At 36.3% G+C, this 13,836-nt stretch overlaps 1 protein-coding gene across 1 annotated transcript; it reads right to left on the bottom strand.

The window, feature by feature from the left end:
- Window positions 1-784: 784 nt before the first annotated feature.
- On the bottom strand, window positions 785-12,924 carry LOC109074182 (pituitary homeobox 3-like). Its single transcript, XM_042768569.1, has 4 exons — window positions 12,691-12,924; window positions 6,877-7,003; window positions 4,270-4,475; window positions 785-2,093 (listed from the first exon to the last, which is right to left on the bottom strand). The coding sequence occupies exons 2-4, from the start codon at window positions 6,983-6,985 to the stop codon at window positions 1,527-1,529; spliced, it is 882 nt and encodes a 293-aa protein (XP_042624503.1). The 5' UTR covers window positions 6,986-7,003; window positions 12,691-12,924; the 3' UTR covers window positions 785-1,526.
- Between the last annotated feature and the right edge of the window lie 912 nt (window positions 12,925-13,836).

The following is a 13,836-nucleotide window of genomic DNA, read 5'->3' as shown; positions in this document are numbered from 1 at the left end:
GTCCCCAATGTGTGTGTTTTAACAAATTTCACTTTTTTGTAGATAATTTTACTAATTTTGTGTAATGCCTAATTTTGTCCCAAAAGAAAAATTCTTGTCCTGACTTTAATATGCTGCATGTGTATTTTATGCAACAAAAGTTAATCTTGTTTTCGATGAAGGATAATGTTTATTTATATGTGTGTGTGTGTATTTATTATTATTATTATTAATTGTGTGCAAGAGGCACAAACTCTTTATTGCTGTTGATTAATTTTGTCATGATAGAAATTATATCTAATTTTCTTTAATGCAATGCTAAATAACACTGCGATTGATTTTTTAAAATACTAGGATGGGTAATTTATTGTTTGTTTGTTGTCTTGGGTGAGGTGCAGTGGGAGTTATAAGGTTGCTTTAGCTGTAAACCTGAGCAAGCTCCCACTTTGCATCTCTCTCGGGGATGCCTCTCATACACTTACGTAATCTTGGCGGCATTCCCTCGGAAGTACGAGGCACGACACCAAGAATTCCCCCCCGTTACAGGATAGTGAGTGGCACTTGATGCAAGACTGTAGGTCAAACAGATCAGTGACAGGCCAATGAGAACATCTATATCTCTCTGCCTCCCGCGCCGTCACTTCTGTTGTTTAATGTTGCTACGGATCTGAGGTTGCGTTGCTATGTCACAAGGACGTTGTGTTTTTGACCAGACCAGTGTCATGAGTAGTATTTTCTTTCAAAGCATGGGTTATTCATAAAAACAAATAATCATTTATTTTAGGTTTAATGAGACAAAGCAGGCTACACCAGAAAAAGCTTGTTTTATAACAACTGCACTCTTACATACATTATATTACAGTCAGAGACTTCCTTTTTTTTAAAACACCACACAAATCTATTTACTCAATGGCTTTTTTGTTAATTCTTTAAAAAAGTCCTAATTTTCAGAGCTTTTCTTCTTCTGTACTTATTTTTCTTTTCATCTGAAACTATTCACTGCTAGGTTTCGTCTGCTCATCTTACAACAACCTTTGACCCTTGACCTCTGACCTTAAGTGAATGGAATTCACAACAAAGATTAAAATTCCTCAAGGACGTACATCCGCTCGTGAGGAACATGCTCCTCTCATCATTAAAATACTACATGTCCGAGATATTTTTTTTATCACATACAATACAGAGTCCATTATGTACACCCTCTTTTCTGTACGGATGATGAAAACAGGTATTCGTTTGGCTTGGCAAGGTCTTCCCGTGAGTGCAGTGGAAGTGTTTAGGTCCTCTTTTGTACTTCACTCTAATCATGCAGTGGACAAAAGCTTTTAAACAGTTGGTCGGTTCAGCGATAAAGTCACGACATGTTATCGCATGAGTCCTGGTCCATTGTGAGGCTCCTTTCCTCGTGAAGCTTATTCCAATTCTGTCCTTTCAGAAACCATAACAAGTTCATTGCGGGGTGATGATGCCTCAGAGTCAGATGTGGGGTTGGCTAGACAAGAGCTTGAAATTCGGCTTGGGTTTTTTGAGTGCTAGATGTTAGGACTTCATACTGGCCGGTCCACAGCATACTGGCAGGGGCTTAAGTTGGACACAGGGTTCTGCACTGCCGGGTAAGCAAAGTTGGCGTGCTGTTTGGCCTTGAGCCGGAGGCTAGCCAGACTGGAGTTACAGGTGTCTTTGTACATGTATGAACTGGCCGTGGTGGCATAAGGGCAGGCAGCTGCCGACACCGCCACAGAATTGAGGGTGGGGCTGTTCAGGTTGTTCAGGTTTCCCAGGTTATTGAGGCCTGAGCCTGGCACCCCTGCCATCGCCGAGGGCACCATGGAGGAGGCCATGTTCATAGAAGGGATGGAGCTGGGCGGGGAGAACATTGGCTGGGAAGACAGCGGGCTTACATTCATGGAGTTAAAGAAAGGAAAGCTTTTGGCTGACAGCGGGCTGCTAGCAAAGCTCTTAGTGGCCCAGTTGTTGTAGGAATAGCCCGAGTACATGTCGTCGTACGGCTGCATGAGTCCATTGAACTGGGCGCCGAAGCCATTCTTGCACAGCTCGGTTTGCTGGTTCCTTTCTCGCTTTCTCCATTTGGCACGCCGGTTTTTAAACCACACCTGTTTGAAAGACAATGAGGAAAGAGATCAAAACAGGGCTTACGATGGAAGTACATTTAGTACAGTCAGAACAACTGGAGATTTACATCAGTGTAATTCAGTGCAAAACAATACATTTGAACAACATATTCTTTATCACTCTAACATAGTGTGCTCTTAATATCAAATATAAAAGACTGAATTTAATATTCAGATTTTTTTTTTCAAATCATGAGATTTGAACAAGTAAAGTTGCACCAGGCATAATTTAAGTGCTTCATTTATTAAACTAATTTCTTCACTTATTATGAGTTTCCCCAGTGAGAAATGTCATTAAAGAGCTTCCCTCACATTTAGTCAGTTTTATATCCTATTTTTAGGGGATATTGGGTGGATTAAAGTTTTAATGTGAAAATTTAAATGAATATATTTTCATTTAGCTCTCTGAGAAATTATAAAGCTGTTTTCTTGTCGATCTTTCCCTCTGAAAGTGTTTGCAGACTGCAATTAGTAAAGAAAAACAAGCTGGAAAGGAAAATAAGAAATTAAAAAGTCCTTTTAATTATGATGTTTTAGCAGTATAAATACCGTCCTTTATATACAGCATGTAAATGATTTCCTTTAAAAGTAACATTCATAATATGACAGCGGCTCTACAACTCATGACATTATTTTTAATGTTAGTAACATTAGTAATAAGAAATATGATAAAGACATAAACAATCATGGTATTATGACTCAAAGTTACTTCTGAAAAGTATCATTGTTTCTACATATTTCAAAAATAATCTATACTTGTGATTCAGTTTTCTGGGAATATTTAATGACATCTTTATCCAGCATACTGTAAATGATACCAGTTTATATCGGGAGAGAGGGAATACCCTCCATGTTCCACTGACATTTCGGCGATGGTGTTTAAAGCCTTCCAAAATAACTCTGTGTCAAATATAGTTCAATGGTCGATGTGCTCATTCTGTATATTTTGGCATACAGGTATTCCATGATATATTAAATGGCTTGAATGTAGACTCTTAAAAATAAAGGTTCTTAATTTGCATCTGTGGTTCCATGAAGAACCTTTAACATCCATGGAAACTTTCAAATACATAAAAGTTTTTTGTTGTTTTTTTTTTTAAGTGGAAAAAGGTTCTTAAGATTATTTAAATTTTTCACACTAAGACAAAATAGTTATTTTAAGAACTGTTCAATGAAAGGTTATATTTGGAAACCAAAATGGTTCTTCTATACCATTACTGTGAATCTCACCACCATCTCCAAATTTCAGTTCACTTTTCAATCCAAGCTTTTGTTTTCCCAAAGGAAAATCGTGAGTAAATGGTTAAGCACATGGCATGTGCTTCCTCTTAATACTGATGTAACGAATGTAAAAACCAGCATCAAATTGAGAAGAAGCCTTCACAGTCATGTGTGGTCCACTGTGCTGGCATCAGGTCAGGGCCATGATTTAGGGTTTGTGTGTTTATTAGGAGCACATACTCAATCAATTGCATAAATCAATATGACAGCAGAAGCATGCGGAATATGTGGCATAAGGTTCCAGCTGGGATTACTGACATACATGAACGGTTCAGGAGGCTACTGATAGACATTAGGAAAGAGGTATCTCTACCTCTGTTGTACTTTCAAAATAACAACCAAGACTGTTTGCAATGTGACCTTTCCTCTGGCCAACATGAATTTGATCCATTAGATGCACGCCATACAAGGAGGTTGCGATTGTATTGTCATCCATCAGAATGGGAGCCCACCTGCTCTCTTCGTGAGCGCCACCCATCAAACTTTTGCTTTTTGTTGAAACAGAAGGTCACAAAACTTTTCTAGGTTTTTCCAAGCAAACTATTGGTCATGCTACATCACAAATCTCACAAATCCTACAGCAGCTTTCTGGAAACAGAAAACAAAGCCACAGCCAATACCAAAGCTGATGTCTTGTTTTTAAGTATTCCTGAAAATCCTGGAATAGCCCGGGCCAATAATTTATGTCCCGTGGTTCAAAAGAACGTCCTTTCATTTCATTACAGTATCCAAATGCATTATAGTGATAGCATAGTGAACATCTTATCTTTGTCAGTCAGCGTGAAGACTCAGTGGTTTTGATTATAACATCTGCAAATTTTGCTGAAACGCAATGTGCTGTAGCTATGCAGTGGTTTAGTTTGGGAGGGACACGTACCCGTACTCTTGCTTCTGTGAGGTTGGTCCACACAGCTATCTCCTCTCGCGTGCTCATGTCAGGATAGCGGTTTCTTTGAAAGGTGGCTTCAAGTTCCTGGAGCTGCTGGCTGGTAAAGTGTGTCCTTTGCCGGCGCTGTTTTTTCTTTAAAGAGCCGTCCTCTGGGTTTGACTCATCTGTGTGGTTCTGATGGGACTTCTCCGTGTCTGTATGGGTCACAGGAAAAGGCGTTGCTTAAATAGATACACTCTTAAAAAAATCTATGGTTCCGTGGAGAACTTTTAACATCCATTAAACCTTTCATTGTATAAAAAGCTTTGATAGGGGAAAAAGTTTCTTTAGATTATAAAATGCTCTTCACACTGAAATGTTCTTTGGAGATGGGGACCCAACAATTGTTGTTCTATGACATTGTATCCCAAAAAAAGCTTTGGATAAATGTATGTGGTAAATACAATTTTTTTTTTTGGTTTGAAAACAGAATAAGAAAAACTGCAGGGGCCAAAATGTTTTTTTTTTTTTTTTTTTATGTCCCACTGTGGTGTAGAGTTCTGCAAATTGCAAATTCGAGTCCCCACAGAAAGGGCTAAATTAGCTGCCCACATAATCCTGGGATCAGCCATTAGTGACAGGGCAGGTTTGGGGCTGTTTGGCAAGAGCTTAACTCTCTAGGAGCAGTTCGAACTAATCAGCAAGCTTTCCAGGACTCCACGGGGCTTCTAGGAAAACCAACAAGACATCATGCTGCCATCTGTCACTGGACAGAGACCCTTTAACTCTAATCAGAAGGCCAAAAATAATAATAAAATAAATATAATATTCAAAGTAACAAGATCATAATATTTCAGGTTAAACTGAATTAGAGTTTAATTGGGTTTGTAGGCTATCTGACCTTTCAGTGATAGGCCATATAAACTAATGGGAGGAACACAGGACTTTCAATACTGATACATTTCTTCAGTCTCTTTGATGTATAAGGCCTACATACAACGCTATGAATTAATTGATTTATTGTTCTTTTGTAGCTCGTTTTGTTTTAAATCTGAATATATGGTAGCGAAATATTTTTGTACATGGAAGATTTCGATCTATAAGCGCCGTCATAAGCTTTGGACTGAAAATAATCGTGTTTACTATTCGTTCAAAATATCAACCAAAATTAAACTGAGTAAATTTCGTATCATATTAAAATATAGCCCTGGTATTAGCCTATTTATTTTATCCCTGGTGTTCAGAGTGACTTTAGATTCTTGATTGTGGACATATTTTAAAACAAACACATTTAATTCTATATAATGATAATAATAATAATAATAATACCTTTTCATGTTATTAAATGCAATGAAAAGATAGCCTATAATGAAGATTGAACAGCTCTTTTACATGCACCATTTTTTTTTGTTTTAGAAATGTGGTAATTCTGAAAGAGTAAAATAGGCCTAAGTAAACCCGCAACGTATAGTCTATATATAAATAAAAGGTGGATAAAATGTATAATCATAATTTAACAGCTTAAAATAATAATTTTTAACTGAATTGATCTATAGTGATTTTTCCATGGGCGGTTCACTATTAGTTGTGCTTTTCATTATTTATTATCGCACCCGCTCTTTATGAGAGGTATACGTTTCTAAAAAATATAAACGTTACAAAGCAACTAGTTCTAGTATACATATTTAGATTAGGCATAGCTATAGGTACTGATGTAGGCTAAATGCGATTAAACATAAAATACGGTCCGAAAAGCACATGTTGGCATTTTTCAGTATTATAGACCTCCTTTACGATATTGCCTAAGGTCTTAAGTTATTAAAAAAATGTGCGTAGACACTAAAATCGCTTTGCACATTATATTAATGCATTTTAACAATGAACCTCATTTTTGCACCGACCTGTCAAACGCTGTCAATTTGTAACACCTATAGGTTATACCGTTTAACACAGCTAAATAAGCCAATTAACAGTGATTTAAGTCGATAAATAGACTATTTTTCTTAGTTTGTGCAGGATTACATAATCCTCTGTCTTGCAGTTTCTCGTGCGTATCTTCTTTAGACCATTGCTCTTTTCACAGGTGTTTAGGTTTATTCGCATAGGCCTACTGACTCAGTCATTTGGATACCAAATTTGAGGCACAGAAATAAATAATTTATGCACCGTTCCTTCAGCACGTGACTGGCTAGTCGGGATCTTCTTCAAATAGCGACTGTCATCAGTACACTGTGTACATAGAAAAGACTGTCCAACATCTGTAAAAGATAGGCCTGGATTCAAATGAACCAAGATTATTCAAAACTACACAACCAAAGATGTGGTGCTGTTATTACTAGCCCAATTCAACTTGAAAACGAATTAACTGGAGAAGAACACAATGTGCCATAAAATACCCGACAGGATGTGCTCATAATAGAGTTCAGTCATGCATCTGGGTCGAACAGCTGGATGTGGACTATCACAAAACTAAAAAACGAGGTTTTGCGATTTTACAAAACAGCAAATTCTGATATAGACAAAAGCAGCTTCATTTGAAGTAGTAAACAGTCTCGAATAGGTGAATGCGTTTTTATGTGTTAACTTAATTAAACATGAACATGGACATGAACTGACCACTGTTGTCTTGGCCTTTGCATCCCGGTTCGTGCTGAGGAGTCCCGGAGTCAGACAGAGACAGTGCCGGGCTGCGGGCCTCACTGTCCGCTAGAAGGTTAAAATCCATCACCTCGACCGCCAGGCTCTGCGAACAGCAAAAAGTCATTTCATATTTACGTGAAAGATGATAGGCCCACACAAGCTCAGTGTAGAGATGAAGCGAACAGACTACACATGAGACTGCACTGACGCAGCTCATCTTATAACCTGACACAAACACTTTTTATCTAAACATTTATGGATTTTTAAAATGTTTTTGTTAATCATATTTCAGATTTAATGTTCTTGTTTAATCAGATTTTTATCAGTTATAGGCTACATAGGCTATAATATTTCACGACTGATCAATGTCGCTTGGGAATATCAAAAAAGAGGACGAGACATGTCAACAAAAAAGTTGCTATTTTGCTAATGTTTAAGTCGAAGTCGGTGGCAAAGCCACACTCTGCATTGATAAGCGCATTACAGTGTTTCCACAACCTTGGATTTAAATTCAGATGAGAAAAATTAATTGGAAACACTGAGAACCCATTTAATAGAATAGAAAAGGTTAAATGGATGTAGCTAAACAAAGATATTATAGGCTGAGGTTGTATACAATAAAAAATATTTTCACACTCTGAATGTCCGTCTATATCAACTAGTCTAAACAAAGTTTTTGTCAATAGACTTTAGATAATTAATAATAATAATAATATAAATTATTATTATTGTTGATTTTTAAATACTAGTCATTTTTTATTTTCCTGCGCAAAAATGGTAGAAGCGAGATATAGCCTAAATTAAAACAAACCAATTAAACCTTATAATAAGACAAATGAATCCTTTACAGATAAAGCGACGGCTAAATCAGAACAGCTAGAGAGGCAAAGATAAACCGATTGCGCAATAAGAATTATTTGCATGTTTCATCATATCAAATGAGATGTAGTGGCCTAATTAAGGCCTTTGTGTTGCAAATCTCCAAAATGTCAGGGAGGGTTCATCCGTTTACAACTGTCTGAAGACGTTTTGGACTTTAGACACCGTGCAGTCAAGGGTCAGAATTACGCGAACCGAACAGCCTCAAATAACAGAGCCTAAAATAACAGCTCGTTTATTTATGTTACACCCTAGTGATTTAGAAACATAATCACTCTCTCGCGCGCTGCGTCTTGGAATCTGTGATGTGACTGGATCAAGAGCGAAAGTAGATCATAATTCAGCAAACGCCAAAGAAACTCGCGCGCAGCAGAGTGTTTACTGAACACGTGTGATTTCCTCTTTTTATTCGCTGTCGGATTTCACCTCTTTTGAAGGATTCGTAAATTGTTAAAGGCGGCTGAACGGCTGACTGGTATTTTATAAAATATAAAATACTCTTAAATTTAAATTTAAATCATATTTTACATTGTTTTTTCTTCACATCTTCGAACTCCAAATATTCTCTAGAGAATTATTATTATTATTTTTATTATTTTTATTAAACTTATTTATCATTAAACGCATGCACAAAATGCACGCTTAATACAATTTTCCAACAACTATCATTAATTGAAACGTAGCCCTATCTCATGTAGACATGGGCATTTTCTTATACTGTCTATCAGTTAAATATTACACAGATATATTTATGATATATAGGCCTATTAGTTTAGCCAATGAATCAAAAAGCATCGTTATTTCAACAGGCCTAGGCCTAGCGCTAAAACGTTAGTAAATAAGCGACATTTGGACATGCTTTCACAGAGATTAAAAGCCAATAAATATACATACATTCAATTCGAATTTATTATAAACGAGAGAATAAAAGTAGCCAATTGGTTAAAAACTAATTACAAATCACAAAGCGCGTGGGCCTTTAATTTGATGAGCACAATAATATTATTTATTCACAGGTAAGATTTGAATAAACAGTTTTTTTTTTTTTTGAAAGGGCATTTAAGAAGGCACATGAGCGCCCTTGTACCTCGCCCATTTCCCTTTCAATAACAATGTGTGCACCATGGCAGCATTCACGTTTAAGTGATATTTTTGATAATAATAAATGTTTAATAACTTCCAGACAAAATAACATGTAATTTGTTTATTGTTATAAGTTTTGTTATAAGTGCATACACCTGGCCATTTATTCACATCCTAATTTCATTAGTTAGTTGAATATTATTGAAAATGGTGTAAAATATTAATTAAGATGTATATTCATCATTATGATAGCCTAAATAGAATACCAGAACGTCCTTCATCACTTCTTTCTTTCTTAAAAAGTTTTAAGTAGCCTACATGTAAAATCAATAAAACCTTCTAACCATGGAGTCCTGCATCCATTAGAAAAAAACAGATTTCAATAACAAACAAGTGCCATAGTGGTCATGGAAGTGATCAGTACTCATGAGGTGACAGGCCCATGTAGATATTATCAGTGGTGACAAATAGACTGTTATATCACCGATTTAGAGAAAACTTTCTACACTTAAAACTAGTGTTTACTAGTCTTGTTCAGAGCACCCAAATCACATTTTAAGTTTTGTTACCAGATAATAAACAATGCAATTATACTGCATATGATGGAAGACATTTAGTATGTTTTTATCAAATTAAATGTAAAAATACATTTAAAAAAAATAACAATAATTTAAACTGAAGAAAAAGTGTGTTCATTTTACTTCAGACATGTTGAGTCATGTGCTGAAAACACTTAGGCCTACCCAATATAATGAATGCTTAAAATGAAACATTTGGATAACAAATATGTGCTTTACTAAAGCAGGGTGTCCTGTTAAATTATGATTTGTTTCGGTGTGCACAAGAGGGCATGCCATTTGATTTCACAGACTTTACAGATGTATATGATGTCTGGTGTAATCAGGCCTACTAAATGCAATTAATTAGTTAATATCACAAAAATATGAATTTTTATACATTCTAAATACTACAAGCGTAGTTCTAGCACTACACTTTTACATTCTTGCTCCACCTTATTTTCAATCAAAATTTCATTTTTTTTTAGATAAAATACAATCACTTTTCTTTTGAATCTAATAAACAGTTGAGATAACTTGCCTTGTAAGTACAGCTGGCCTGTGGGGAGGCTACCATGAGAATGCAGAATCACAATCAGAACTATAGCCTATATACTTCAACACGTATCCAAAGTGACTTTGATAAATGGTTATCTGTCAGGCAGGCTGCTCCGATGCCATGTCTTTTAGCCAGAGCTATAGGTGACGTAAGCTGGTTATTTCATCCTAAGCAAGGTGTCAATGCACCCCCCACCCCTGCCAAGACTTGTGACATTATTACATTTCAAACTCTATCAAGGGTCCTCTAAGGATTGTGGGCCAACAAGGCCAGTGATCAAACACTCAGTGCAAATGCCACAGATGCACTGATAGATTTCTTAAATGTAAAAAATGGAGAGACCAATAAGGAAAGTGACCAGGTTTTTCTGACCTTGATTTATCTCAGTTACTGTATAGAACTGGCAATGACCAATATCCAAAGGGTTTATTTTCAAATTGGTAAAAGGTAAGGTGATAATACTACTACTATACTACTATACTAATAGCAATAACATTAACAACAATAATAATACTTTTTAATAATTTTATATGCCGTTTTTTTTAATTTCTGTGAAAAAGTTTGGCTCAAATTTTAAGCCTCTCCTCGTGGCACACATCATGTTTTGATGCCATTTGGAGATATGCATCTTTTGAGATAATAGCCTTATAGAGGAATGAATGTCAGTGAGGGGCAGTTTATATAGGCCTGCACCACAACAACCACATCATAAATATATATACAACATAAAAAAAAAAATAAACATACTAATAGAGGTAAAATCCTCTCGTTTTTCAGAAGATTGCTGGGTCCATCTGTTGGTTCGACGGAGGCAGACAGCATACATTTCCAGGGGCTGCTGCATTATCTCAGGAATTATTCATAAACGCGTTTAGAATTAATTCCTTGGATTAAGAGTTGATTAAGATGTGTGTCACTTTGCTGTCTGAGAACTTATTAAGGGCCCACTCGAGCCTGCGGCAGATGGAATTTCTACCCAATGTTTGTAGATGTTAATTTCTCCCCTCCTAACACCCATTTGCATTTGGCTGTGTATGTCAAAGCGCGGCTTTTCCTACACGCACAGCTCCGAATATTCGTGTACGAGGAGATGCTCATCTCGGTCATGCTTATTCCATTACACAGGACGCGCGCGCACTATTCACACTGTTCGACTGAGATACAGATGTTTTGAAATGTGGAAACATCACACCCACACAAAAAAATCTAGAGATTTATTTGTATTCAATAAATCTTGAGATTTGTTTGTAAGCAAAATTAGAAAAATATATATATTTTACATATTTTTGAGTAATTTTAGATATGACTGCAGGCTGCAGCTGAAGCATATAGGCTACTGTGTTTATTAAAGGGAACATGAGAAGACTTGACCAAACACAAGAGCGTCACGCACTGTTCTCTGTTTTTAAGCACACACAAATGAATAAACATATTCTATATATAAAAAAAATGTCTAACCTATAAACATCTTTAATTTAAGACTATATAAAACATTAAATAAACGAAATAAAAGGATATTTAGCATTAAATAGATAAATATTGTTGACTAAAAGCATTTATCATACACAAAAGAGCTACAATTTAGCTAAACACTGAAATAAAAAACAGCTAGGACATAATAAAACAAAAGCAAAAAAATAAAAAATAAAAGAATGGACTATTTGTCCGCATGTAAATTTAGCCTAGATAAACATGTGCATTTTAATTTTATAAAGCGAATTGTTTTTAATATACATATATTTTAATTCGTTTACAAAGTACCTGATTTCAGGTTGCGCGGGTGGGAGTCTGGTTTTCTCTCTGGTCTCTTACGGCTTCGGAGCACCTGCCACCTATCAATTTGGGTAGCCTATTTTGCATTAATATTTTCACTTATCCCGAGACAGCCTACGGCGATAGACTACGCAGCAATACAGAAAGAGAAATTCTGATATATTTAGACAGAGGTTTTATTTTACTATTGTTGTTTTTGTAATCCAGTATAGGCTATGAGTAGACAGTTGTGTTTATGTTAAAACGACGCGTAACAAATTCAACAAATGTAGCTGAAGGCACAAACTGGCTTAAACTTTAACAAAATCAACGTAAGCTGTTAGTTTAACATACAGCTAATTTAAAACATTATTTAAAGCCTTCACAAAGCAGCGTTAAACTTAAAATTTGGGATAGGCTAACCAGGATAAAAAGATTTAAACGGTTTAAGTCAAAATGTTCCTGAACTAATGCAGACATCATTTAGAAACGTCCTTTCTCGGATTTTCTTAATGTATCAGTGTTATCAAATTGAACAATTGCTTATATCACCTAATCCATATAGGCCTGTTTTAAATAGGCTAGTCGGTTTAAATAGCCTATACATTTAATCTTAAAATAGGCTAATAACAATTTAGCATTATAGCGGATTATTATAACCCTAAATTCAAGATATATTGCATTTTTTAAAGTTAAAGCAGGCTAACCTGTAACCCTACAGAACATAAACTGATAAACGAGGCTCGCTCGTGCCGTGTTTCTCTGCAGTCGCCGGTCAAAACCGATCTTCACGAGCGATAGGCTACACGCGCCGCGATCCTTTTTGTCTAACGCGACAGATCTGGATTCAGGTCGTCTGTTTTTGTGAGACTGGAGAAGACAACATCCCCACAGCTCCTTCAGAGAGCACATGTCATCAACAGCACAGTGATTTTTGTCATGCATCTAGGCTATACTCACATGAATCCCGGTCTAGTGGAGGTAATCCTCGAAAAATGCACAACTTTTGCGTACAACGCGTGTTAGCTGTTTTTGTGAAACGATGCAGTAGTCATGTAGAAAGTTCCTTAGGATGAGCAAACGAAAAGAGACACTTTCTTTCCCCCCTCTCTCTCTCGCTGGTGTCTGTCATAAGTTTTTAGCGGAGAGTGCAGGCTTGATCCCCATGCAGAGGGGGACTGACTTTATGCTAAATATCTCGTGCGACAGGTCCGCTGCAGAAAGGAATGCCCACCCCTTCTCTCTCTCTCTCTCTCTCTCTCTCTCTCTCTCTCCCACGGTCTTTCTCACACATGCGCTGGATAAACATATAGCCAGTAAATCAAGTTTTCGGTCATTCACCCCGAGCTCACTTGCACAGCTTCTCCAAAACCGTGTTAAGACTTAAAGCATGAACATTCATATATTTATCGTGGTGCGTGGTAGCCTGCATGTGTTCTAAGCTTCATGTCTGCTTAGCAAATTGAATGTTTTGTCTTCTCAACACCCTTAAAGTAGGCTAAAAGTTCTTTATTGGCATCCATGAATATGGATTCGCATAAGAAAAATTGTTATTTTATTAAGAACTGTTCACTGAAATGTTGTTGATCACAAAGAACTGTTCTTCGCATAGTTATTTTATTAAGAACTGTTCACTGAAATGTTGTTTTTGAGGAGTCAGATAAATGAATCTCGAATGAATCGCGTTCTGTCTCAGATAGATACTATACAATATCCTCGAATGAATCGCGTTCTGTCTCTGAGAGTTACTTTGCATTTTCATTTATCAAGCAAATGTAGCCTACGTAATGAAAAAGTAGCCATAGGCTATATTAGATCAGATATCTCTCTCTTTAGGTAAAGGACTGCATTCAAAGAGCTCAGTGCAGACACTTTAGTCTAATAAATAAATAATAAAGACGAAATAACTGTAGGTGATCACGGGTCAGCACCTTAATTAATGTACATAAAATTTCGACATGAAGATGTCTATGTTTGTTGCATTTAAGACTGTTTTAATAAGAACTAGTTTGACTAACTATCAGTTAACCAAGAAGTATAGGCCTAATCAATCTTACTTTTCAGATTCAAATTAGATTAAAATAGGCTACCATTTTATGTCACTGA

Source organism: Cyprinus carpio, chromosome A13, assembly GCF_018340385.1.
Source record: "Cyprinus carpio isolate SPL01 chromosome A13, ASM1834038v1, whole genome shotgun sequence".
Classification (NCBI taxonomy): Eukaryota; Metazoa; Chordata; class Actinopteri; order Cypriniformes; family Cyprinidae; genus Cyprinus; species Cyprinus carpio.
This window is presented reverse-complemented; position numbering and strand designations above follow the sequence as displayed.